General features: G+C 58.9%; 1 protein-coding gene across 3 annotated transcripts; it reads left to right on the top strand.

Moving 5' to 3' along the window:
• The first annotated feature begins 659 nt into the window (after positions 1 to 659).
• Positions 660 to 25969, top strand: WIZ (WIZ zinc finger). Of its 3 annotated transcripts, XM_060093809.1 has the most exons (13): positions 660 to 800; positions 2239 to 2502; positions 7518 to 7590; positions 9205 to 11336; positions 12478 to 12801; positions 16987 to 17157; positions 18076 to 18579; positions 19638 to 20036; positions 20614 to 21162; positions 22282 to 22809; positions 23006 to 23425; positions 23715 to 23910; positions 24962 to 25969. In XM_060093809.1, exons 2-13 carry the CDS (start codon positions 2298 to 2300, stop codon positions 25119 to 25121), a joined length of 5661 nt encoding a protein of 1886 aa, XP_059949792.1. In that variant the 5' UTR covers positions 660 to 800; positions 2239 to 2297; the 3' UTR covers positions 25122 to 25969. The 3 variants fall into 3 exon arrangements, with proteins under 3 accessions (XP_059949792.1, XP_059949790.1, XP_059949791.1); XM_060093807.1 differs by lacking the exons at positions 660 to 800; positions 2239 to 2502; positions 7518 to 7590; positions 9205 to 11336; positions 12478 to 12801 and adding an exon at positions 15369 to 15618; XM_060093808.1 differs by lacking the exons at positions 660 to 800; positions 2239 to 2502; positions 7518 to 7590; ... (1 more) ...; positions 12478 to 12801; positions 19638 to 20036 and adding an exon at positions 15369 to 15618.
• Positions 25970 to 27377: the final 1408 nt, after the last annotated feature.

Here is a 27377-nt window from a genome sequence, read left to right as displayed (position 1 = left end):
GATGGATGGGTGGTTGGACATGTGGATGGGTGGTGGGTGGGCGAAGCAGCAGTCCTATTATGTGCGCATTATGGGGTAGTCCTAGTGACTGTGAACCTGGGGGTTGGGTGGAGAAGGGGGTCTTACACTGGGGACCTAGGGCAGCTCTAGGGGCATGGAGGTACTGAAGTTCAGTGTGCATAATGAGGAAGAAGGGAATGAGCTTGTGTTTGAAACGTAGCTGATTGGGAGCAGGGGACTGAAGGCTAAGGATTCACCATGTGGAGTCCTCAATGACCTATGAATGACCCACGGGGGAACTTCCCTGCCCCCTCCCCGCTCTTCTGGTGCTATTAGCGGTCCTAGCATTGGAAGAACCAGTGGGGTGATGAAGAGCCATTGAGGGCAGGAGGACAAGAGTGTTGTCATGGTAACAGAGCCTCTCCCTGGACTCTCAGGCCGCGCGGGCCCTTTAAGGGCCACCCGACTGGCCACTCCCAACATGGCGGTGCGGCTGCTAGCTGCCCCCCCCACCGAGGTGGAGCAGGCGGGGGTGGTGGGGAGGGGGGGGGTGCCCCGGACCTCCCCATCATGGCGGCGCGGCGGGGCTGTCGCGCTGAGGTCACGGCGGCGCGCCGGGGGGGCGGGGCGGCGGGGGGAGCGATTTAAAGGGACAATGTCCCCCGAGTGGTGGAGGCGGCGGCGGCTGCGGAGGCCGCGACACCGGCACCGGGAGCGGCGAGGACCGTAGCGGCAGCGACGGCCGCTCCAAAGAAGGGAGCTCCGAGCCCCGGCGCCCAGCCGGCGGCGCCGCCTCCCCGGTGAGGCCCGGCCCGGCCTGGGGAGCCCGCGGGCGGGGCGGAGCCGGCACGGGGAGGGGGAGGCCCGGGCCGGGCAGGGCCAGGCGGGACCCCCCGGTGCGGGGGGCGGGGGCGGGGCCTGCAGGGGCGGGGCCTGGACGGGGGCGGGGCCGCACAGGTTGGGGGGAGGAGCGGGGGTCTTGGGGCAGGTGTCCCCCCTACCTCGGCGCGTCCCGCGGGGTCTCCCGCCCCGAGGTGCACGGGCGGAGGGCGCATTTCCCGGACCCTGGCGCCCCGAGGGTTGCGCTAGCGCGGCGACGCCACCACCCCTGCGACCCCCGGGGGTGTCCAGGAGGGAGCCCTCCTCCCCACGCTGCCAAAGTGCTCCGAAGTTGCGGTCCCGCCCGTTCCCCGCGGGCAGTGCCCACCCGGTGGGCACCCGCAAGTGCTTCCTTGGGGCCTGGGCAGGGACCCCCCACCACAACGGCCAGTCCACGGACGGGCCCCCTGGGAGCCTCCAGGCCCCCGAGGGCAGCGCCTGCAGCCAGGCCTGGAGCCCCGGCCCCGCCCCGGTTGCCTGGGCTCGGCCTCCCACCATCTCCCTGGGGAGGGCGCCTCATTCCTGCCCTTCACTTTCCGCCGTTACCTTGAAGGTATTTATAGGTGGAGAAGACAGCACCCACCCCCACAGCCTCCCCAGGGTCCTCATTTCTGGACCAGGAGCCCCATCCTTCCCTTTTGCCCTCAGACTAAAGAGATCTTGGGAGGGTGGGATGAAGGAACCCAGGCTGGGTATGCATGAGGGGTAATGTTGGGGTGAAGTGAGGGGGTTAATGCTGGGGTCACTTGAGGCTGAGTGTGAGGGTGAAGGGGTTAATGCTGGAGAATCCTAAGGTTGTGTGTGGAAGGAGGGTTGGACTGTGGGAAAAGTGCAGGGGTAACTGATACGGGCAACAGAAGCAAGAAAAGTGCAGGGGTAGTGATGTGGGGGGGGGACTTGAGACAGTGTATAGGATCAGAGTGTAGAAGTGGCCGGGATTCGGGATTCGAGCTGAGGCATGCGCACAGGATATGCACGTGCATGGAAGTGAGGGCACAACTGGGGAAAGTTCAGCAATGTATGAATGAAGGGAGCCATCTAGAAATGATACGATTAATGCTGCAAGAAAACAAGGTGGCTGAGTGTGCATGTTGTAAAGTGGGGTGAACTGAGGCAGCGCAGGATCTGTGTAAAGAGAGGAGTCATGGATGGGGAGACTGAGGCATGCTGAGGTTAGGGACCTTTGGGATACAATGTGTGAGGATAGGGCCTCAGTACCATGTACTTGCTCACCTGTGCTGGGAGGTAAACTGAGGCACTGAGCTGCAAGGGTGAGGACTGGGGCTTCAAGGAAGGAGAAACTGAGGCAGACTGTGTGCCTTTCCTACCTCCCCTAAGCACCTGTCTCTCTGCCCCCAGACCTACAATGCCTCACTGAGCCAGGCGACCAGCTGAGTGGAGCCAAGCAGAGAGCATCTATGGATGGGCCCCTGGCAGGCGGCCTGGCCGCCCCGGATCGTCCTCGAGGCCCCGAGAGACTGCCTGGCCCAGCGCCGAGGGAGGACATCGAAGGTGGGGCTGAGGTTGCTGAGGGGGAAGGTTGCATCTTCCGGTCCACCCATTACCTGCCTGTCACCAAGGAAAGCCCTCGAGACATTCTGGATGGCAGAGGTGGCATTTCTGGTAAGAGGGTGGGCCCTGTGGCCCTGGGGGAGCATCTAGCCAGGTCCCCGAGGCTCAGGGAGGGCCAAGTCACCCAGCCCAGCAGGGGCTGAGCTGGAATTCTGATTCTGCCTGGGTTCGGAGCCTCTGCATTCTGCTTAGTTTCCCATTTTACAGTTGTGAAAACAGAGGTCCTGGGAGCTAATGACCTGACCAAGGCCCCCCAGTGGGTGACAAGGAGCTGGGACTTGACTCAGGTCTGCCTGGCTTCCTTCTCTGAGCATACTAATTGGGTCCAGGTGCCCAGCTTAACACCCCTAGCTCCCCTCCCTGAGCCCACTTGTTCCCCAGGCATACCCCATTCCCATCAGTCTATCCCAGTTCCCTCTTGCTGCACTCACTTGGTGAGTCCTGCTCCTGAGCCATTGGTCCCAAACAGCTTATGCCCTCTAGTGGTTAGGGAGAGACTGGGTAGTCAGGGATGACAGCCACCCCTTTATGCCTTGGTTTCCCAGCAAAAGGGGATCTCACACTGTCCCCACCCCAAGATTTGTTATTCCTTCATTGAATACTCAGCAACTACTATGTGCCAGGCTCTGTTCTAGGCGCTGGAGATACAGCTGTAAACAAAAGTGGCAAAAGTTTCTGCCCTCAGGGACCTGACATTCTAGTAGGGGAGACAGACAACAAGCAACTATATAAATAACATACGGGCAGGTAGTGACAGGTGCTAGTGAAGGTATTAAACAGAGTGCCAGGATCATGCCTGGGGAACCTGGGAAAGCCTCCCTGAGGGGGTAGAATTTGAGTGGAGCATGGAATGAATGGTGGGAAGGGCAAGCCAGGGAGAGGGAACAGCAGGTGCAAAGGCCCTGTGGTGAGGAGGAGCCTGGCATGTTCAAGGGCCAGGCAGGGGCCTGGTGTAGGTGAAGAGTGGTGAGTGCAGTACAGGCTGATGTACTACATGTCTCCCTTCATCTCCTTGGCCTGCTCTAAAGGCCTTGGTTTCCGGGAATCTCCAAGCACTCTGTCAGGGGTTTCCTACACACCAAGCCCTTTATGTGATCATCTCATGTCATTCTCAAAAAAAACCCTGTGGGTTAGCCTCGGTTATTATTATCCCATGTTAGAGATGGAGAAACTCAGACCCCATCTGAGGTGTCAAGTAATTTGCCCAAGGGCCCACAGCTAGGCAGTAACCTGGCTTGACAGCCCTCATCCTTAACCACCACCCTGTGTCGGGGCATCCTTGACCTGCCCCAGTTCACCGTAGCAATGCTCATGACACTCAAGATATTTACAGAGCACCTCCTAAGGGTCACTGGTGCACAGCGACCAAGTATACACACCATCCCCACCCCCATTGGACCCTGCTATCTGGGATCAGACAGACAAAGCAGCCACCAGGTGCTAGGACACAGTCACTGAGGTTGCAATGGGGGAAACCCAGGCTGGGGGACACCCAGGAGTCCTGGATGAGGAACACTGAGTCAGACAAAGAGGCAGGGGACATCTAGGCAGGGGGCTCCACACATGCAATGGCGTGGAGGTGACTGGTGGCACCTGAAGGGGATGAGAGGGTGAGACCCCTGCTCAGAGAACCTTAGCAATCCCCTCCTCCAAACCATTAGTAACTCAGGCCCAAAGAGAGGCAGGACCATGTCCCAGGTCATGCGGCTGGCCAGGACAGGCCCAGGACTTTGACTTTATGGGAGCCCTGCGGAACAGGCTCTGGGTCCTGGGGCCCTCTCTGAGTCTGGTTCTGAGAAACTGGACGCTCTGCTGTACCTGGCAGAAGTCCCAGGTCTGGAGAGAAGAAGGTAGGTAGGTGGGTAGGTATGTCCTCACTCCCCCTGGGGAATCAGCCAGGGTCCAGTGCATGTGCCTGGGGAAGAGGGGAATATGGCTGCTGAGGTGGGTGAGGTCCACCCTTACTGGTGTCCCTGAGCATATGGGGCATGGGGCGAGGGTGGCTTGACTTGGAGTAGGGTCGTGGCCTGGAAGCTGGAGGAGGGCCTGGGCGTCGGACACAGTGTCTCCCCCCGCTGCCCTCTCAGCCCGTTCCACCCCGCCTTCCCTGAAGCAGGCACCTGCCCTAGGAGTCTTGTGATGCCTATAAATAGGAACAGCCTCTGGGGCTGCTGTTCCATGCAGAAGCCTGGGCCCTCCCTCATGCCCACCTAGTCCTTGGAGCCCCTCAAGAGCACCCCTGGAGTGGCTACCTCCAAACTCCACCTAGACATGGATGAATCCCCTGCCTTCTCTGTCCTCTGTTATGGCTGTTGGCCTGGAGCTCCTACAGCCTCCCTGTAGCCCCTCACCCACAGTTTGGCCTCTCTGGTTGGCCTCCTGGGTGCACCCAAAGCTTGTGGGGCTGAGATGGTCCGCATGGATTGCTGAAGAGTCTGGTGCATGCCTGGCATTGGGACCAGGGGGCTAGGGGATGAACAACGCGTCATTTCTGCCCTCGTGGGGCCCCAGGCTGAGGAGGAAATCAGAGCATGGAGTGAGTGGGCCTGAGGCTCCCGGTCAAGCCTCCAGCTTCCAACCTGGGACATGTCTCAGCCAGCCCTGAACCCCGCCCTGGGCACACCCATCTCCCTTCCTTCCCCCACCGCCAACTCGCTGGATCGAGCATTTACTCTGTGATCTTCCTTGGCATCTGTCGCTGGCCCTTCGAGACTGGGGCCTTAGCTGTTCCCATTATATTGAGGAGGAAACAGGCTTGGAGCAGGAAAGGCATGCCCTTCAGGTTCCCTCTTGGGCTGGAACTGGAACTGTCTGACTCCAATGTCTAGATTCTTGGCCACTCTGCCAAGCTGCCTGGCTTGGGGTTCAAGCTGCTCACGGACACGCTCCTCATTTTCAGTCTCTCATTTTCAAACCCCCTTGGGGCCCCCAAATGGCAGGAGCCAATGAGGGCCCCTTGGCATGGCCACTGCCGGGGGCTGCATCCAAGGTGCCTTGTCTGACCCATGGGGACTTCTGGACCCCCGCCGGCTGTGGAGGCCTCTGGATGAGCCCCCAGCCCCCAAGTGTCTCGGACACAGGGCCCTGCTTGGTCTGCTTCCTCCAAAGTTGCTGCCACTAAAAATAGGAGCTTCACTGGAGCCGCTCAAACAAAGAGGCCAATACGGCCCCCTGGCTCGTGGAATTCTTAGACAACGGCAATCGCAGAATCATCGAATCTGGGACACTCGGAATCTCAGGAGCTTGGGGTCCCAGAATCTCAGAATCAGGACACCCGGACCCTCAGACTTGCACCTCTAGCCTGTGCTGGGGCTTGTTGCCTGTGAAATGGTTGCCCTCTCCTGAGAACTCATGTCTGTGATTCTTGTGTTCTCAAGAGACCCATTTCTTGGGGTCTCACTCCCTTAGCTGGTCCAGGCCTTGATTTCCCGATCCTCCCACCCTCTGCAACACTCCACTCACTCCATCCTCCCACCCCGACACCAGCCCTTTCATCCGAGCACACTCCAACCTGGCCCTGCTCCCCATCAGTCTACCCCAGAGCTTCTCAAAAGGAGGCGATTCTGCCCCAAGGGACACTTTGGCAATGTCTGAGGACATTTTTGGTTGTCATGACTACAGGGCCAAGGGTCAGGGCAGGGGGTGGCTACTGGCATCTGGGGGTGAGGCCAGGGATGCTACTGAACATCCTACAATACACAGCATGCCCCCCACCACAGAGAATGATTTGGCCCCAAATGTGAGTAGCACCAAGGTTGAGAAACTGTTCTAGATGATGCAAATTTCTGTATCCCCATCACCACCCTCACCTTCCAGAGGCCACATGCCAGTCACAGCCCTTCTCTCCGACTCAGCAGAAAGACCCCTGGCAGTATCACAACTTGCTGACCCCTACCCTCTACCCTCAACAGCTCTTAATTTTTTGGCCTCTGACAGTCAGCTCTCAATTTCCCGGGCAAATTGGACAGTAGGGGATTTGAAAAAGTACAAACCCCGCACTAGCCCTCTTTCTGGACCATCCTCAAATTGAAGCTAATCCAGCAATTGCATCTGTTGGGCTCTGGATGGGGCACAAGTTCCCCCAGTGTGTTAACCTTGGCCCACGCAATTGGCCTGTGCCCCAATTGGCATGCTCGCCTGCGGCAGGTGGGTGTGGCAGGCAGAGGAGGCACAGGCCAGGATTCCTGTGGTCGCTCCAGGCATTGGCTCCACAGGCGGATAATGGAGAGTTGGCTCTATCTGTGTGAGGGTTCCTAGGAGGGCATGTGATTCTACAATGTAGGCCTGGAAGGGGTTCTGGGAGGCAGGAGGCAGGGACGGGCCCTCTGCAGCTCAGACTAGAGGGCTCCTCACTCTTCATCTGGCAAGTATTGGTTGAGCACCTGCCGTGTGCCGGGCACTGAGGTGCTGCAGTGAATGAGGCCCTGGGGTGGGGGTGGGGAAGCTTATGTGCTAGCAGGGGATACAGGCAATTTCAGAGAGTGCTAAGTAAAAAAAAAAACAGGTAATGAGAGAGACAATTGTAGGAGCTGTTTAGCAGGTGGCCAGGGAAGGGTTCTCCAGGCAGAGGGAATAGCTGGTGCAAAGGCCCTGAGGTCAGAAAGAGTTAGGTGGGTTTGAGGCTTCACGAGGAGTCTGGGCAGAGTGAGTGAGGGGTAAGGAGGAGAGGGAGGTGAGGCTGGAAAGACCTGCAGAGGTCCGACCTCACGGGGCCTTGGAGGTGGCGGTCGGGAATCTGGCTCTTATTGTAGGCATGATGAGAAGCCAGGTGAGATTTTACCAGGGTGTGACTTAAAAAAAAATCACCCTGGTTGCCAGATGGGGGCAAAGAGAGAAGGGTTGAAGGCAGCAAGCCCTGGTGGTCCCCTAGGAAAGTGAAGGGGACTCCTCCAAAGAAACCCCTTTCAAGGCTCAGGAGTGCAGAGGCCAAAGGCCTCTCAGGGGAGAGGAGTGGGGAGCCGGTCAGGCCCTTCCGAGGTGCCCGGCAGGGCTCCCAGAGCTGGGGTGCTGTGAAGGGCCCCAGCCAGGGGACCCCAGCCCCTCAGGGTCTCCCCTCTCTGTTGCAGACGGGCAGCCCCATCCTGGCCTCAGCGAAGCCCTCCCCTGTGCCACCTCCGCCACCCATCGGATCAGCAGCTGGTGAGTGCCACGCTGGCCCTGACCTCAGGGAGGGCAGGGGGGGCAAGCAGGACATGCCTAGGCCTGAGAGAAGCCCCCAAGACTGAGGAGGGGATAGGAGGGAATCTGGAGGCCAGGCAGGAGGAGGTGGCTCCCTGCAGGCAAGCCCCTGGGCATTTGTAGGGGGTGGAGGGAGGATTGGGATTAACACAGACAGTCAACTCTCATTATCCCTGCCAAGAGCAGGGCCAGTGGGCCAGGAGCCTGGAGGTTGGACCCTCGGAGTCCTGTCTCTGCCAGGTGATCCTTAGAATAATGTTCGGCTTCTCTGAGTCTCAGTTTCCTCATCGGTAAATGGAGTCCCTAAGATACATCTCACAACCTCGCCTCGAGGACCCAAGGGACGTTGGGTAGGAGCAGGAATTGACAGCAATGCTGATGGCAGCAGCCTTTTATTAAATGGCTTGGTGGGTGCTAATACGTAATAACATCCATATTGGGATTAATAATAGCTCTCAGTTATTTAGCGCTTGCTGTGTACTAGGCTCTCAGCGCAGGTTTACCCCACTGAGTCTTTGCCATAACCCTGGAGGGAATGGTCCCGTTAACACTGCATGTCACTGATGGGGCTTAGAGAGGTAACCCTGTGATTTCCACTCAGCCTCTCAGTGGAACCCATTTCCGCATCTGTTCCGTGGGTGTGATCCATAGCCCCTCGTGGAGGCAATATCTTGAAAATGAGGGGGATTGATCAGGAACAGTCATAATAAGAACCCACAGTGGTCATGGGCTTACTGGGAATCGGGCAGCAGGCCAAGTGAAGCGTTTCCCAGCTTTGAGTTGTGTCATCCTCACCCTACACTTCATGGGGTCAAGATCCCCATTTGAATAAGCACCTGCAGTGTGTTAAGTTTTCTTTGATTATGGGTATGAGAAGGCTCCCTTAGTCATTGCATAAGGGCACAGAAGCTCCTGGTTCTTGGGACTCATCCCCATTTTTAGGATTGGAAAACTGAGGCTCAGTGAGGTTGCCTTGCCTCCCCTCTCCTCCAAAGGAGGTCAGGGTCACGGGGGCCACAGGCTGAGCAGGGACTTTGCACCTCTCCTGACTCTGCCCTTCTAGGAGGGGAGATGCAGGGAGGAAGGTAAATTTGCTTGAGTTGTTTATGCTGCAGAGTTTCACCAAATTTGCTGGAAAGATGAGGCTAAACAAACTAGATCACCCCAATTTGGGGAGGACCAAGACAAAAAAGCAGCCTGAAGCATAAGTCGGAGCCTTGGACCCTTCCAGGGGACGGATGAGAGTTGACTGTGCCACCAGACTTGGGGACACTACTTGTGATCCCCGCTGTGGTCTCTGCACACTCCACCCCCCACCACATGCAGTGGGGCTGGGCTACATACACAGGTGTTCCCTGGGAGCTAAATCTACTGTTTGACCCAACGGCCCTGGAAGGGTCCACATGTACTCCCTCTACCTCCCGACCCACACCCCAACACTCCCAAGCCCCTCTGAGGCAGCCCTCAGGCTGGGTCTCTGGAGCCTGTCTCAGACTGCCTGGGACCCCCTCCCCTGCCCAAGGAAGGGAAACTGAGGCCCACAGCTAACCTGTCCCCATTGGCACTTCCTTGCAGCTGCTGGGATGGAGGCAGCCTGGACTTCCAGCCGGGCTCCCCACCACCCCATCCCCTGGGCCACTTCCCTGGCTCCCCCGATGGCCGGGGGCCCTGGGAGCACCCCATGGTTCAGGAGGCCGGGGAGGGCATCCCATCTGAGCGGAGGTTCGAGGACTCGGTCATTATAAGAACCGTGAAGCCCCACGCTGAGCTCGAGGGCTCTAGAAGGTTCTTGTACCATCAGGGTGAATCGAAGCTCTTGGAGAAGGTCCCCCGGGGCCGCCCCAGGTTCGACTGGCTCCAAGACCCAGAAGAGCAGGCCCCACTCCAGGATGCAGCGCTGCACCTGGACCTGCCGCCCCAGCTGCCAGCCCTCACCTCCTTCCGGACAGTGCTCGTGCCGGTAGAAGATACCACTAAGACGTTGGATGTGCCAGTGGTGGGCACCGGAGCTCACCTGGCAGACCTGGAGGGCCTGGCCCAGCCGTCCGAGTGGAGCCTGCCCAAGTCGGCCTCAGAGGTGGCCACACAGACCTGGACGGTGAACTCAGAGGCATCTGTGGAGCGGCTGCAGCCACTGCTCCCCCCCGTCCGGACAAGGCCCTATTTGTGTGAACTGCTGGAGGAAGTGGCCGAGGGGGTGGCCAGCCCAGACGAGGATGAGGATGAGGAGCCAGCTGTGTTCCCGTGCATTGAGTGCAGCATCTACTTCAAGCAGAAGGAGCACCTTCTGGAGCACATGAGCCAGCACCGCCGAGCCCCGGGCCAAGAGCCCCCGGCCGAGTTGACCCCCCTGGCCTGTGGCGAGTGTGGCTGGGCCTTCGCTGACCCTGGCGCCCTTGAGCAGCACCGGCAGCTGCACCAGGCCTCCCGGGAGAAGATTATCGAGGAGATCCAGAAGCTGAAGCAGGTCCCAGGCGACGAGGGCCGGGAGGCACGGCTGCAGTGCCCCAAGTGCGTCTTTGGCACCAATTCCTCCAAGGCCTTTGTGCAGCATGCCAAGCTGCACATGCGTGAGCCACAAGGCCAGGCTACAAAGGAGCCCTTCGGGGGCGGCAGCAGGGCTGGCAGCCCAAGCCCCGATGCCACCTCCCTCACCTATCAACCCTACAGAGATTCCTTGGGCCTCAGTGCCTGTGTTTTCTGTGGCTTCCCCGCGCCCAGCGAGAGCCTGCTCAGGGAGCACGTGAGGCTTGTGCATGCCAACTGGGAGGAGGATGGTGAGGCTTTTGAGGAGGACCCTGCCAGCCGGCCCGGCACCAGCCAGGATGCTTATGCCCGATTCTCTGATGCCACTGACTACTTTGGCAAAGCTGAGCCGCTCTTGGCCCCCATGTGGCAGGGGAATCCTGCTGGATACGACCCCAGCCTGTCCTTTGGCCCTGGCTGCCAGCAGCTGGGCATGAGGGATTTCCCACTGTTAAAGCCACTCCCACATGGCTCGAGCCAGAGGCCCCAGGGAAGGCCAGCCTTTCCCTCGTCACTAGCATCTGCCCCCTACTCCTTACAGGCCAGTAGAAGCAAGAGTGCTGTCCACCCACAGGGGCTCTCAGCCCAACTGGGGGACCAGAGGCACCCTTGGAGCGAAGAGGAGGAGGAGGAGGACATACTGCTGGCCTCGGAAATGGACTTTTCCCCCGAAAATGGGGTCTTTGCACCGTCAGCCACCCCCGGCCTCATCCCACAGTCAGCCCTGGAGCTCAAGCGGACATTCCGAGAAGCCCTGCAGACAGCTGAAGCCTCACGGGCACAGCAGCAGCAACTCTGTGGGATGGTGCCGGTTGTTCTGGTGGCAAAGCTCGGGCCGCAAGTCATGGCTGCGGCAGCCAGGGCCCCCCCGAGGCTGCAGCCTGAGGAGCTGGGGCTGGGGGGTGGCCACCCCCTGGACTTCCTGCTCCTGGACACGCCACTTGGTGGCCCTCTGGGGCTGGACACATTCCTGGATGGGGACCCAGCAGAGGCACTGAAGCATGAGGAGCGGAAATGCCCCTACTGCCCAGATCGCTTCCACAATGGCATTGGCTTGGCCAACCACGTTCGGGGCCACCTGAACCGCGTGGGCGTCAGCTACAACGTGCGGCATTTCATCTCCGCCGAGGAGGTGAAGGCCATCGAACGCAGGTTCTCCTTCCAGAAGAAGAAGAAAAAAGGTAGGGCGGCTTCACTCCGGCACCCACCTCCCTCCAACACCTGGGAGATGCACAGCTGGGCAGCTGAGTTCTGAACTAACCAACCCTCACTCTAAATCCTCCCGTAGTGCCAAGCAGGGTGAAGTCAGGGCCTCCCCTCTCAGAAGACCTGGGAGCTGAGGCAAAGGTCACCACACTGGAGGAGGTGCGGGGACACCCCAATGCCCTGGCCCTTCCAACAGCTGGAAGGAGTATGGGCAGGGGAGTCAGCCCCAGGCACGGAATTTCATTGATTCCTTCATTCAACAAGTATTTATTGAGTTAGGTCCCCTCTGTTCTGGGCACTTGGGAACACAACAGTGAATGGAACAGCAGTCCCTGCCCTCCTGGAGTGCACAGCACAGTAACAGGAGTGGTGGGACCCTGGCTGACTTCAGAACCCCTTGGGCTGCCTGTGAGGTATGCAGATTCCCAGGCACCAAGGTTCTGATTCCCGGGGTCTGTCTCCAACACCAGTGCCCTGGGTGGTTCTGATGCTGGCAGACATGGAGCCTACGTGGGGAGGTGCTGGTATGGTGCTTGAGAGTGTGTGTGTATGGGCACTGGGGGGAAGGGGCAGGGGACAGACAGCCACAAAACCAGGCAGTTACAATGTTAAGTGACCAGGGCTGTGATGGGGGAAGCTCGGGGAACCAGGAGTCTGGGGGAGCCAAGAGAAGCTCCCTGACTCTTCCTGGGGTATCCAAGCAGACTTCCAGAGGAAGGTGTCCCATCCATTTGTCCATTTCTTCATTCAGCAAAGATTTAATTTATAACACTGGGGTGTATAGATATGAGCTCTAGACGAAAGAGGGTATTAATCAAATACCCAAACTCACCCAAATGATTGCAAATCCACCCTGAAGAAGTATTTCTGAAGGTGGGGTCCCTAATGCTTTGAGCTATGTAAGGGGAGAAAATGGAAGGTCAAGAAGAGAAGACTTCTTGGAGTGAGCTATACAGGCAGGAGCATGAACAGCAAAGGACAAGTGAGGCATCCAGGGTGAGGAACAGCACTAACTGTGTGATCCGCTGAGGATGAGCAGCCCCGGGAAAGGGGAAAGCTGGGGCTGTCCCCGCCCCTCCCCCAGCCAGGCAGTCCATGTCCTCTCTCTTTCTGCAGTGGCTAACTTCGACCCAGGCACCTTCAGCCTGATGCGCTGTGACTTCTGCGGGGCCGGCTTTGACACTCGTGCCGGCCTCTCCAGCCACGCCCGGGCCCACCTGCGTGACTTTGGTATCACCAACTGGGAGCTCACTGTCTCACCCATCAACATCCTGCAAGAGCTGCTGGCCACCTCAGCTGCCGAGCGGTCCCCCAGCCCCCTGTGTCGTGAACCTGGGGTGCCGCCTAGTGGCTTCCTGACCTCCCGCCGGCCCCGCTTACCTCTTACAGTGCCCTTCCCACCCACCTGGGCTGAGGACCCTGGGCCAGCCTACGGAGATGGTAAGGGGAGAAGGGGCAGGCAGGGCCGGAGCCCTGACCCTTCCCAGGGGTCCGGAGGGATGGAGGAGTGGGAGGGGGAAGCCACTCTGCTTTCCTGGAAGTGTTTCAAGTCACTTTACAAAGTAGGTCGACAACTGTCCTGCCACTTAGGGGTCATTGCTGTTTTACTCAGGGGCTGGGCCAGGGCTCCTTCTAGATCCAGTTCCTGCCTGCCCTGCCTGACAGTGATTTTAACATAGGCTTATTGAGCTCTTTACTAGGAGCCAGATCCTGTCCTAAGCACTTTACAAATATGGACTCATTTACATCCTCACAACAATCCTTTAAAGGCAGGTGTTATTATCCCCATTTTACAGATTTGGAAACTGAGGCACAGAGAGTTTAATTAACATGCCTGAGGTCATACAGCTGAAAGCATGTGGAGCTGGGATGTGAAAGCCCAGGAAGCGTAGGCTCCAGAATCCTTGCTGTTAATGATATCTTTTATCTAGTGCGGCACTGTCTGGTGGAACTTTCTGAGATGATGGAAATGTTCTCTAGACAACAGTACTGTCCTACAGGGTCACCAGTGGCCACATATGGCTGCTGAGCACTTGAAATGCAGCTAGTACAAGGTTAGTGGTGATCCAATTGGACGGTGCGGATCAGGAGTCTACATTCTAGATTTTCAATGGTGCCTACTGTGTCCAGCAGCATTGATAACCCCTCCCGTAAATGAGTGCTTGCTGTGTATCAGGGTTTCATCTCACACCTGAAAACAATTCCGTGGAGCCGAGGATTGTTGTGTTCCTGTTTTATGGATGAGGAAACTGGGGGTCCTCTGCTTTGCCACAGCCACAAAGCAGCAGAGCTAGACTTCTGCACACCATGTTCAGTGGTCTCTCCAGTGTAGAATGGCTTGGGAAATCCAGAAGTAATATTTTGGTGAAGGAGCCTGGGGCTGGACACCGTGGAGGCAGTGGAAAGGTGAAGCACCCAGGCTTACAAAACCTGACTTTGTGGGAGACTTTCCTGAACCTCAAAGCAGAAAACTCAGCAGTGAAGAGACGGTGGGTTCTGAGGAATGGAGTAGGTGCCTGAACAAGGGAATTGTCCAGGGGCTGCAGCTTTCATCTCTGTTTCTCCTACCTGGCGTTTCCAGGGTCCTACCTAGTTCTGTACTCTGGGCTTTGCTGGACCCATCCACAAGCCTCCTTACCAGTGAAGGGCACTTGAGGGTCTGCAAAGGGAAGAGGGGGGCTACCAAAGCTCCAAGGAGGAGATTTGATAGTGGATAGTGGACAGAGAGAGGATAGTTGTTGGTTGAGGTCACACTTCGGGGAGAGGCAGAGTGGGGATGTGACCTCAGGCTTCTTGCCTTTGTGAAGGCTATCCCCTAGGCATTCAGCTCACATACCTGGCTAGGTTTGTGGTGTTTCAGTGGTGGCTAGGAGGTGCAGCTTGCTCTGAAGATGGCTGGGGAGCACAGGAAGCAGTTTGTAGTCTCCAGCACTGCCCCCTTCTTTCTCTGTCACTCCAGCAGAGGCCTGAATGTCAAGCTTACGCCCTTTACCCGGCACCTGGGCCAGGCACCCCAAGAATGGCAGCCTGCATCCAGCAACCAGGTTCAGCTCTGGCTAAGCTGTTTCCACCAGAAGACCAATGTACCAGCCCCCAGTTAGTGCTGAGGGAACTGGCCAAATCTTTGGGACATAGGAGTCAGCCTGGTACTGCACTGGCCCTGTACGTGGGGGGAAGCTATGATCAGTCTTTCAGTGAACACGTTGGGAGTGAGGGCGTTAAGGAGTGGTTGAGAAGATCCCGGAAACCTTGCCTGAGGAAAGACGTCCAGGATTAGGGCTCGGTCTGGGCACCGACCCTGCAAAGTGGCTATCCTTAGAAGCCTCTCCCACGCCTCCCTAAGCTGGCGGTAGGGAGCCTTTGCCAGGTTGGGGGCGGGGCAACGGTCAGATGCTGGCTCCACCCAGCTGTCAAATAACAGCTGGGGGCAATCCGTTTAGTTTTGGGGAGGGAGAAGCGGGTTGTGCTTGAAATGTGGTGCCGTTCTCGTGGGGAGTTGCGCAGGATTGCCGGACAGCGCCGTCGGGGGACAGTTGGACACCAGGATGGTGTCGGGGGATCCTTCTAGTTGGGGATCAGGTGTCTTCCAGGATTCCCGACCCGGAGGGGAGACTTCCAAGGAAGGGAATGGAACAGGGTCCCGGGGCAGGTCCTAGCTCCGCCCGTCGGGCTCTAGGAGCCTGGATGCTGTTAAGGCGGATGCGTGTGGCCGGAGGATTCCTATAGTAGTCTTAGGGATGTCCGGGGTGGGAAAAGAGTGTCCCAGTCCGCCGAGACCTGGGCTGGGGCAGCAGTTGGCAGCCGCTCGTAGCACTGCGTGCGGGTGTCCGCAAGCTCCCCACCAGCCTGGCGGGGACAAGGGTTTCGTTCGCTGTGCTCGGCGCTCGGCCGGCCGCCCTGGGCGCGCCCCTAGGGACGGGGCGGAGCGGAGCGGACTCCGCGGCGGCGGCGCTCGGCGCTCGGCTGCTCCCGCCTGGGGCGGCCGCTCCGCGTGCGCCGGAGCCAAGATGGCCGCCTCCACCGCCCAGTGCCGAGTGACAAAAGCGGAGAGCAAGGCGGCGGCGGGGCCGCGCGCGGGGGGCGCCCGGGAGCGCGCGCCCGCGGGGGCGCCCCCGCTGGGCCCCCAAAGCCCGGGCCCCGCGGCTCTCCCCGCGCCGCCGCCGCCGCCGCCGCCCCCACCCCCGCCGCCGCCGCTGCCGCCGCGGGACGGGCCCAAGGCCGAGCCGGAGCCGGGGCCCGGGCCCGCGCCCGCGCCGGGTAAGAGCCCGCGCCGGGGAGGGTGCGGGGAGGGCAGAGTTGGCGCCCCGCTCGCCCCCTGCCGCCGCCGCCGCCGCCCCGATGCCCGCCATCCAGTCTCCGGGACTTCCCCTCCCCCCAGGCCCTCCAGTCGCGGGGACCCTGGGCCTCCCGTCGCGGCTCGCAGGGTCCCGGGCTTCAGAAACACTCTGCCGTCACTTCGCGGAACCCTCACCCCATCTGACAGATGCCCCTGAACCCCTTGGAGCCTCTGGATCGTCTCTTACCACAGTCCCTGTACCTCCCGCGCGGAAACCCACTCCGAGTCACTTCATCCTTGACAAGGGCCCTGCCCCATCTGACAGACGCGCCCACCCGGAGGCTTTGACAAAGTCCTCGGCGTCCCGGGCCCCGGTGCATTCCCCGACCCCCTACGTCTCCTTGCTTCTGTAAGAGTCAAACTGAGTCAGGGACCTGCCTGCCCTCCTATTAACAACACTCAGCTCCTCCAGGGTCCCATCTGACACACAGTTCCTTCGTTCTCAGAGCTCTCTCCATGCTCTGAATGCTAAACCCGGGGCTCAACAGGCTTCTCAAGCCCCTTTTTTTCTGAAAAATTAGACCATGAAAACTCACCTTTGACTGTCTGTCCTCCTATACGCCTCACCCGGAGTAGCTTCCTGGCCTAATGGATGCCTCAGAGACTTCCTATAAAGTTCTGTGATTCCTATTCTCTCTGTCCCCAGTAAGATCCCCTGCTGGTCCAGGCTCCTAGTTCTTACCTTACCCCACCTAGGGCTTAGCTTGTGATAAGACCACCCCAGGATCCCCAGTTGTCTCTGCAACCCCAGCCCCAGCTGTCTTGTCTGGTGGAGATTCCCCACAAGTTCCATGGAGCCTTCTTCATGTCCTGAGCTCCCTGCCTCTGCGTTGCCTCTCTGGCCTCTGACCCTGGCCTTGTCTTACTGAATTCCCCTTCTGACTGCCACCTACCCGCCCCCAAGACTGATAGATGCTTCCCTCCACAGAGAGGAGCCAGAGAGATCTCTCTGCCCAGAGAGATATTTTCTCTGAGATCTGCTAAGGTGGGAGTCTTGGCTCAGACTAGCACTGCGTCCCCTGACCTGTCCGTGTTCTGGTAGGTGGAAGCCGTTCCTAGTCTCTGCTGTCAGTTGGCAGCCTTGACATCCCTGCGTCATATTGGTGCTCGGGGTTATGGACGGAGCCTCAGCTTTCATGGGGTGAGCTGCATTCCAAAGTGAGAGCAGGCACCAAAGATGAGGAAGAAGGCTCCCACCACCACCACCAGTGTACCCCTGGCCCTCAGTCCTTACAGGGGTAGACAGCCCACACCTTGCCTGGGCTGAGCCTGTCTTCCCAACCTCACAGGCCTGGGTTCTGAGGAAAACGCAATGGTGGCCGTGGACTTGGGCTCCCCCCTGCTCCCCAAGAAGAGCCTGCCTGTCCCTGGGCCCCTGGAGCAGGTGGCCAATCGGCTGAGCAGCAAAGTGGCTGCAGAGGTTCCTCATGGCAGTAAGCAGGAGCTGCCGGACCTCAAGGGTGAGTGGCGCAGGAGGCAAGGGTGCCGGCCAGGCTGGTCGCACTCACAGGGAGCTCTTGGGCCTGGGAGTTAATGTGGGGCCCCAGGTTGGCCACAGCTTTCTCTCTGGCATCTCATGGCACCAAGGAGACACCCAGCTATCTTCTCTCTTGAGCTTTTGCTGTCACAGGCATGCATGGCCTTGAGCCCTGGTCAAGGGAGGGGCATCCAGAGAAGCAGTGGGCCTGTTCATCAGGAGCTCACACCCAGACCCAGTTCATTTGCTGACTTTGATTGCTGATAGCTATGTGATCTTTTGCATGAAGCTGCCTTGTTTGTCCATTGATTCTCAGGTCATTATTGAGTAATGACAGGCGCTGTGCCGGACCCTAGGGATGTGAGAGATGCAAAACAGACCTGGCCCTTGTCCTTGGGAGTCACTGAAGTTGGGGAGCAGGGAGGCAGAGAAGCAGATAGGCAGGGATAAGGGCTCTGCAGAAGAGGGTGCAGGCAGGGCACCACAGATACCATGGTTGAGGCCTCCAACCTAGCGTTTGGGGCATGAATTAAGCTGCAGATGGTGGCTAGGCCTTAGCTTTTGTCTGGCAGGTCAGCATCTGTGTGAAAACCTGCTGCCAGGACACCCTGGTACGTTAGAGATCCAAAAGGCGCTCCACTGGCTGGACCACAGAAGCGCTCTGCTCCTGCTGTGTGCCTTTGGGCACAACTCTTCCCCTCTCTGAGACTCAGTTTCCTTATTTGCAAACTGAACAAGCTAATTCCTGCCTCATTAGGGTCATTTTAAGGGTGGGAGGTGTTGACAGAAGCAAAACACTTGCAAGAGCCTGGGTGAGTGGGGCCCCAGGGGAGGAGAAGTGGGAGAACAGAGACTGTGCAGCCTCACAGCTAGCTCTCCTGGCCTCCGTCTCACCTTCCAGCCCAGAGCCTGACCACCTGCGAGGTCTGTGGTGCCTGCTTTGAGACACGCAAGGGCCTGTCCAGCCACGCGCGTTCCCACCTGCGGCAGCTTGGGGTGGCTGAGTCGGAGAGCAGCGGTGCCCCCATCGACCTCCTCTACGAGCTCGTGAAGCAGAAGGGCCTGCCCGACACACCCCTTGGGCTGCCCCCGGGCCTGACTAAGAAGTCCAGCTCGCCGAAGGAAATGGTTGCTGGAGCCCCACGACCCGGCCTGCTCGCCCTGGCCAAGCCCCTCGATGCCCCTGCTGTCAACAAGGCCATCAAGTCACCTCCCGGCTTCTCGGCCAAGGGCCTGGCCCACCCGCCCAGCTCCCCACTCCTCAAGAAAGCATCACTGGCCCTGGCGGGCTCCCCTACCCCCAAGAATCCTGAGGACAAGAGCCCCCAGCTGTCCCTGAGCCCCCGGCCGGCCTCCCCAAAGGCACAGTGGCCCCAGTCTGAGGACGAGGGGCCCCTGAACCTCAGTGAGTGTGGGTCCTGGGAGCCGAGGGAGGTCCTGGCGCTGGGAGGGGCAGGGCCTCAGGTTGGGCTGCAGGGCTCAGGGTGGGGGCAATGGGGACTGCAGCGCCTGTGTCCTGAGTCGACTGGGCCAGAGTGTGTTAATCAAGGTGCTGCATCTCCTGTTGGGCCAGCCACGCTGCATATTATCTGTCTCCCATTTCACTTCGATTTTCTAACCCCTGGAAGCCTGGCTGTGGCTACTGAGCCTGCCAGGGTCATCCTCACCACTTAGGGGCAGCTTTTGGCTTTCTCTGGGCCTGAGGGTTGGGGCAGTGAAGGTAACCAGGGCTCCCGTGGGGCACCTTGGGTCCTGCAGGTAGACAAGTAGTCCACCTGACATGAGGTCCCATGGTTGGCCCTGTCTTCACATCCTCCTGCTCCTGGTGTCCTTTGCAGAGGTACCTCTGTGCCCAGGGATGGAGCTGTACCTCCTGGGCTGCCTGTGGGCATGGCAAAGAAACTCCCAGGCGTGGTGAGCAGATTTAACAAGGGCATCCCTTAGGAAGTTAGGCCTTCCCACACATTTGGGGTCATTAGGGTCTGGGGGTGAGCCTAGAGTCTGGCACCCTGCCCAACAGGGCACCCCAGTTGCACCTCACATTCCAATGAAGCTGCTTCCACTGTCTGCTGTGCTTCCAGGAGCAGCGTTCTGAGCAGGTGTGCCCTTGGCTGTATGATGCTCAGCAGCCGGTGGGCCCCTGCTTTGCACCCTCCCCGCACCCTGCACAGCTCCATAGCTGAGGTCCCTGGGAAGAAGGCCTGGAAGCATCAGACTGTGCCATTGAAATTTGGCCACTGCCTCTGTACTCCACATCCTTACGCTCTCTACACTCAACCTTGATGCCAGAGGGCTAGGCAGAGAACAGGACTTTCTGCTTCCCAAAACTTCTTAAACCTGTGGCACTAGTCTTGGACCTCCAGGAGCCCGGGCAGCCGAGAATCACACCAGGCCCTCCCGCCTCAGTCCCCCAGGGCCGGCCAAGGTGGCGGCCGTGAACCCCCCTGTGTTTTGTCTCCGCAGCTTTAGATAGTGACGGGGGCAGAGAGCTGGACTGCCAGCTGTGCGGTGCCTGGTTTGAGACCCGCAAGGGCCTGTCCAGCCACGCCCGCGCCCACCTGCGCCACCTGGGCGTCAGCGACCCGGACGCCAAGGGATCCCCCATAGACGTGCTCCACGGGCTCATCAGGAGGGACGGCGTCCAGATCCGCCTCCCACCCAGGCGTGGCACCCTGGCCCTGCTGGGGCGGCCTCCTCCCGCCTCTGCGGCCCTCTCCTTGCTCCCCCCCCCACCGCCGGCCACGAAGGCCAAGCTGAAGGCCGAGGGTATGGCCAGCCCCTGGGGGAAGCAGGACCTCTCAGCCGCCGCAGCCGCTGGCATTTTCTGGGCCTCTGATGTGGAGCCGTCTCCTCTCAACCTCTGTAGGTTCTCGCTTCAGCCGCCCCCTCCTCCCTGCGGGCCCTGGAGCCCCTCCCAGGGTGGGGGTCACAGCCCCATCCCTAATCCCTCCCTGCTGGGGCAGGGAGTGGACAGGGGCCCTTAGCAGTGGACCGGTTCTGCCCAGAGATCTTGTCGGCAGTCGGCTGCTAGGCTTCTCTCTTGGCCTTTGACCTCCATGACTGAGACTTTCCCTGAGAATGAAGGCCAAGGGTGGGGTGCTGCCTTTTGGTGTGGAAGGTGCCCATGGTTGCCCCTGGTCTGGATGGCAGGGCTACCACTTCCTGCCCCCATCCTCGTTAGGACCCGCAGAGCCGTTGAGTCTTGGTTCTGTCCTTTTCCGCCAGGACCAAGGGCCCATGCGCTCTCTAGAGCCTCCCTGTGCTCCTGCCGGGTGTCTGGCGCCCCCGCCCTGCTCCTCAGTTCCCTCACTTGCACTTGCCCTCCACCACCACCCCAGCCCCTGGACGTGCTGCTGTCCACGCCCAGCCGACCAGGAGACCCACAGGTGGCTGTGCTAACAGTGCCCACGGTGCTAACTGCCCCTTTCTCCTGCTGCAGCTTCGGGCCCAGAGCCAGCACGTGACATCCGCTGCGAGTTCTGTGGCGAGTTCTTCGAGAACCGAAAGGGCCTGTCGAGCCATGCACGCTCGCACCTGCGTCAGATGGGCGTGACCGAGTGGTACGTCAACGGCTCACCCATCGACACGCTGCGGGAGATCCTCAAGAGACGGACCCAGTCCCGGCCTGGTGGACACCCCAACCCGTCAGGGCCTAGCCCAAAAGCCCTGGCCAAGGTGGTGGGCAGCGGAGGTTCTGGCAGCTCACTGGAAGCCCGCAGCCCCGCGGACCTTCATCTCTCACCCCTGGCCAAGAAGTTGCCGCCGCCACCAGGCAGCCCCCTGGGCCACTCACCGACTGCCTCTCCTCCTCCCACGGCCCGGAAGATGTTCCCAGGCCTCTCACCCTCCCTGCCTAAGAAGCTGAAGCCTGAACAAATGCGGGTGGAGATCAAGCGGGAGATGCTGCCGGGGGCCCTTCATGGGGAGCCGCACCCATCCGAGGGTCCCTGGGTGGCACCTCGGGAAGACATGACCCCCTTGAACCTGTGTAAGTGTGACCCTGGGGCAGGACAGGGAGAACAGGTAGAGGGGTCTTCCCCCACACTTCCCTCGGGGATACCCAGAACACCCAGGGTTGCAATGGAAGGGAAGTACACAGGTCCAAAGGACAAGGGGCTAGCTGTGTGTTCCTGCTACGCAGACCCCCAACTGAGCTGCTTCTTGATTGTTCTTCATTCGTATGAGGGCGGCAGAATTGTGTCATTAGGCAATGGCAAAAAGATTTTATCTCTGTACCATTTTTAATCCATTGGTAGTGGCTACCACCCAGATTCCTAGGGAGGAAGACTGCAGGGATCAATTGGTGCTGTCTGCCATGGGCAAGAGTATATGAGTCTTGGAAATGGGTGTCTTTCTGATATTCCTGGTCACTAAGTGCTTGGCATTTGGAGTTCAAGTTAAGGTCTCGGCTGCTCCAGAGTCTAGCAGTATATGACCTTGGGCAGTTGCCTCTTTTGGAAGATGGAGATCAGCATGTTCCCAACTCTGTAACACGGTTTTCTTTAGTGGTGTAAAGCACTTAGCTTTAACGCTTAAAGCTCTGTATGCAGTAGCTGTAACATCCCTATTATAACAAGCAAGTGCACTTCCCTCTCAAACTGTCACAGCTGCTGTGTACCGAGCAGGTGAGGATGGCCCAGGCCTCTGCCTTAGTGCTCACATGCACTTCATGTCTGCTTTATACCACATGCTTTGAATTGCTCCTGCTTTAGGGTCCCCCCACCCCAGTAACACAGGGAGGTGGTTTCCATCTCCATTTTGCAGAGGAGGAAACTGAGACTCAGGGGAAGTGGCTTGCCCAGCATCACACAAGGGGGTCACAGCCAAGCTTGCCTCTGAGCCCAGGATCCAGGGAGTGCTTGTTCCTCGATACTTCACAATGTCATAGGGAGTCATCATGAAGCCAGCTAGAATTTGAGCTTACAGAACAAGCAGAAGGGCTGGATGATGTACACAAGGGCCTCTGGAGGCAGATGAAGGAGCGGGTCATTCAGGTCTGGGGCTGCATGGATGGGACAGCAGGGCACTTAACACTGACCTTGAGCTTGGAGGCTTCCTGCCAACAGCCACCGCCTCCTTCTCCTCCCCCTGCCCCGACCCCCTGCAGCGTCCCGGGCAGAGCCAGTACGTGACATCCGCTGTGAGTTCTGTGGCGAGTTCTTCGAGAACCGAAAGGGCCTGTCGAGCCATGCACGTTCGCACCTGCGTCAGATGGGTGTGACCGAGTGGTCTGTCAACGGCTCACCCATCGACACGCTGCGGGAGATCCTCAAGAAAAAATCCAAACCATGCCTCATCAAGAAGGAGCCGCCGGCCGGAGACCTGGCCCCTGCCTTGGCTGAGGACGGGCCCCTCACGGTGGCCCCTGGGCCCATGCAGGCCCCTTTGCCGCTGGTGCCAATGGCTGGCCGGCCAGGCAAACCAGGAGCTGGGCCAGCCCAGGTTCCCCGCGAGCTCAGCCTGGCACCCATCACTGGTGCCAAGCCTTCAGCCACCAGCTACCTGGGCTCAGTGGCAGCCAAGCGGCCCCTGCAGGAGGACCGCCTCCTCCCAGCAGAGGTCAAGGCCAAGACCTACATCCAGACTGAACTGCCCTTCAAGGCAAAGACCCTCCATGAGAAGACCTCCCACTCCTGTAAGCAGTGGGTAGCAGGGTCCTGGGAGGGCATCTGCCAGGGCCTGTAGGGCTGGGCAATGCCGTGCACACACTTATCCCCAGTGGGGGTCAAGGCCCCAGTGGGAGGCGGGACTGGCTCCCGACCTGGGCAGCGCCTTCTGGGTACCCTTGCTCCCTTTGGGCTGGGGCTCAGCAGCACCCCCTCTGCCTGCAGCCACTGAGGCCTGCTGCGAGCTGTGTGGCCTTTACTTCGAAAACCGCAAGGCCCTGGCCAGTCATGCACGGGCGCACCTGCGGCAGTTCGGCGTGACCGAGTGGTGTGTGAACGGCTCACCCATCGAGACACTGAGTGAGTGGATCAAGCACCGGCCCCAGAAGGTGGGCGCCTACCGCAGCTACATCCAGGGCGGCCGTCCCTTCACCAAGAAGTTTCGCAGTGCTGGCCATGGCCGAGATGGCGACAAGCGGCCGCCCCTGGGGCTGGCACCCGGGGGCCTGGCCATGGTGGGCCGCAGTGCCGGGTGTGAGCCAGGGCTCGAGGCTGGCCGGGCAGCTGACAGTGGTGAGCGGCCTCTGGCAGCCAGCCCGCCAGGCACTATGAAGGCTGAGGAGCACCAGCGGCAGAACATCAACAGTGAGTGCTGGTGGAGGAGGGTCATGTGCTGCCACCTACTGGGGTTCCCCTGGCTGCCCCCTGGGTTCTCTGCTGTACATCTGCCCTTAAGTCACTTTCCCAGTTTCCCATTCAGTCATCCATCCTTCATCCCACCTGTCCCAAGGTCCAGGAGATGTCCAGTCATCAGTTGTCCTGACTTAAAATTCCCCACAGCATTTGCCCCTTGCTCGCCGAAGGCAGGAACTTCCTCAGGGGACTTGCCCTCTGGCTCATCTCCCGTCCCTCTCCCCACCTTTCCCCACCTCAGAATTTGAGCGCCGACAAGCCCGCCCTCCAGATTCCTCTGCGGCCAGGGGTGGTGAGGAGGCCAATGACCTGCACCAGAAGCTGGAGGAGGTGCGGCAGCCTCCGCCCCGGGTCCGGCCAGTCCCCTCCCTGGTGCCCCGGCCCCCCCAGACATCACTCGTCAAGTTCGTTGGCAACATCTACACCCTCAAGTGCAGGTATGCAGCCCGCGGGGGAGGGAGGGAGACTACTGCCCGGGGCTTGGCCCTCCAGAGCCTCTGAACAGGACTTGGGCTGGTGGAGGCAGGAGATGTAGCCTCAAGGACTGCCCTGGGGTGTGGCTGGACCCAGGTTAAGGGCTCCTCACAGACAGCAGCACCACAGAGCATCAGGCTGAGACCTTGAGCTTTATAGCCAACAAGACCTGAGTTCAGTTGCCAGCTCTGACCCCAGCCTAGTGACCGTGAGCAAGGATTTCCTGCTCCATGCCTCAGTATTCCCACCTATAAAACGGGGCTGATAACAGACCTACCTAATAGGTTTGTTATGAGGATTAAAAGAGTTGAGTATTTATAAAGCACTCGAACTGTGCCTGGCACATGGTAAGCACTTGGCAAGTATTTGCCGGATTAAGAAAAAAATAGGTCTCAGTTCCTTCTTACCAAAGTCCATGTGTACATCAGAGGCCAGGAAACTGAGAGTCTGAGATGTGATGTGCCTGACTCAGGCCACACAGGCCAAGTCAGAGGTAGAATTGGAACCTAAGTCTCAGAACCATGAGCTTGGGTTCTGGGCCCCTATGCTGTGAGGCCTCCCTTGGGGCCGAGAGGATGAGGAGCTGGTGAGTTGGATGGGTAGGAGTTAGTGCCCAAGCCCCTTCCCCTGGCTCCCATCCTTCTCTCCTGGGGCCTGGTGGGGTAGGATCTGCTTCTCTGTGTCCTCTCCCATCTCAGAGCACATGCTTCAGTCAGCTGGCAGAGGTGCTTGGGAAGCTGGATGGCCCATACCCAGTCCCTGAGCCAGCAGACTACCCTGAGCATAGAGATGGGGGTCTCCAGGGGACCCTACTGTGACCCCATGATGGGTAGAGGTAGCTGTACATGGGAGAACATCTAGCTTCTGGGTCCCCCTTCCGTCAAATCCTGGGCTTACTTTGTTCACTCTGAGTAGCAGTAGATGTGCCTGATGTTCAGGGTGTGGCCAGGGCTATGCTTCCACCTCTCCTCACTGCAGTGGCCACTTCTCCCTCTCTCTGTTCCCCCCCTACAGGTTCTGTGAGGTGGAATTCCAGGGACCCCTCTCCATCCAGGAGGAGTGGGTGCGGCACTTACAGCGGCACATCCTGGAGATGAATTTCTCCAAAGCGGACCCTCCGCCCGAGGAGCCCCAGGCCCCACAGGCACAGACAGCGGCAGCAGAGGCGCCCTAACACAAAAGCATTCCAGATCCCCTCTCGTGCCACCTCTATCTCCTCTTCCTCCTCAGTCTCCTCCTCCCTCTCCTCCCTCTTTCTTTTCCGTTTCCAAAGGAGCAAGCCAAAACCTCAAACCGGCACCTTTCAGGAGCCGGGCACACTACATCCGGGGCACTGGAAGCCAACTAGCCATGCTTCCCCCAGCCTGAGGACTCTGGGGCCACACACAGGGCATCTTCCTTCAGCCCACACCCACCTGCCCACCCAGTTCAGCAGGGGCAGCGGCCAGGTCTCTGGTGGCAGCCGATCTGTTCACAAGGGAGGAAGGCCAGCGTTATCCCACGTCTAACAGCCAGGCGGGCTATGTTTGCCATCCGTGGCCACTTGCAAAGACCCCAAGGACCCCTGTCCTGGTTCCCTCTTGCCCCTATGAATATCCTCTCGCACGCACGCACGCACTCAACGTACTTCGTGAGACCCGGGAATCTGCTCCAGCCCTCCAGTTCCCGAGTTGAACGAGGACCACATCATGCCACGGTGCTTGCTCAGGGGAAGCCACACTCCCTCTGTGGCCCGCTGCTGGGGCCTGGGAACCCCCCCACTGAGCCCACAATGCCACGGAAATCCTTGTTGGCCACCCCCGCAAGAGGGGCCTTCCCAGCTGAGAAGAGCTCAGAGCTGACAGCTGCCTCCTGCCGTGTCAAGGCCCCCCAGAGCCTTGGGGGCTCCAGGGCCTGAGAGGGGGTGGGGGTGGGACTCTCCTTCCCCACCCTCACCCCCCTCCCTCTTTTCACTGTTGCTTTCTATGTATAGCTCCCTATATCTTTCCACTTTTTTAAAACCACATTTTGTGTAGAGAATAAGGAACGTGGATCTTTTTATTTTGCAGTCCTGGGCCAGCTAGAAACCGGGAGCTGATTGACCTTTTAACTTTTTTCAGTGGCCACATTTTGGTTATCGATGTACCTAGAAGTATGTAAATTAGATTAAATTTCTCTTCTGGAAACACCCCAGGGCAGGCAGCCAGCGTGTGTTTTTCTGTCGAGTGGACAGGCTGGCATTGTCTGTCTGGCAGCCAGGGCTGGGATCGAGCCACCTCCGCCAAAAGCCCCTGGAAGCCCTGGGTTTTCCTGTTGGCCACCAAGCCCACCAGACCTCTCTGGGGATGAGCCCAAGTTCTCAGCTGTTGGCGCTCGATGGCATGGCTGGTGTGGATGCTCTGGCCAGCTGGTGAAGCGGCTCCTGTGAGCTGAGGAGAGGAACCAGGACTCTGGGCAGCTGGTCTGGGAAGGGAGCCAGGATTGAGAAGTGACTGAGGCCTGAAGGGCACTCTGAGGGCAGGAGCTGTCCAGTGAGGGTGTGGGAGATTCACTGGGGGAGGGTGAAGTGCACAGCTGCTGGGACTGGCCTGCCTTCAAGACATGTGACTTGTCTGGAGACACATACGCCCTGAACCTGACTAACATGAGGGGAAAGAGAGAGCTGCTGGCTCCTTTTCGTTGTTATTTATTTTCTCGTTCTGCAAATGTTTATTGAACATTTCTGAGATTTTAAGAGATTTTGTTGGCTGCTCCTTCTTGTTTATTGCATGTGGTTTTTCAGCTCATCATTTTCACTTAAACAGCCAAGGGCTAGAAAGTAGAAATGACCTCATGGGGCAGAAGCCTCCTCCACCCCCAACCCTATTATCCTGGCCCACCCCCCACCATGCCCCTGGCTGGGAAGGAGGGGATAACAAGCTGTGATAGTATGCCCTCAAGAGTAGTCTTGGCCTGCACACTTGGTTTTTCTGTTCGGGTGAGATCAGGACACACATCTTGCCTGGTGGAGGAAGGCCTCTATACTTAAGTCTAACCAATGCTGTGGGTGGGCATGTGTGAGACTTTGAAAGCCGGTAGGGCATCTCCTGGGATGCCCTGCTTTCAACTTTTTCTAAATTAGTTTAAAAAAACCCAGTAAGTTAGTTTTTAAAAGTGATGTAAGCTGGATGAAAAAAAAAGTTCAAACTATGCAAGAGCTTACAAAGTAAAGTGGGAGGCCCTTCCCCACCCACAGTTGTGCCGTGATAGCTATGTCAGTCCTTAAAAGGGTTGAATACAATTGCCACAAAGGGATCTTTCCCTAACACTTGTGAGCACACCCCTTCTCGTAAGCAATTTTACTGCCTCTCTCAGAGGCGGAGCATTGGACGTTAATGAAGTTGGCAAATGAGGGTAAAATATGGCTTTGGTACATGCCGTGAGGGAAGCTATGGGATCCAGGAGAGATGTC

This window comes from Mesoplodon densirostris, chromosome 3, assembly GCF_025265405.1.
Source record: "Mesoplodon densirostris isolate mMesDen1 chromosome 3, mMesDen1 primary haplotype, whole genome shotgun sequence".
In the NCBI taxonomy this organism is placed as follows: Eukaryota; Metazoa; Chordata; class Mammalia; order Artiodactyla; family Ziphiidae; genus Mesoplodon; species Mesoplodon densirostris.
This window is presented reverse-complemented; position numbering and strand designations above follow the sequence as displayed.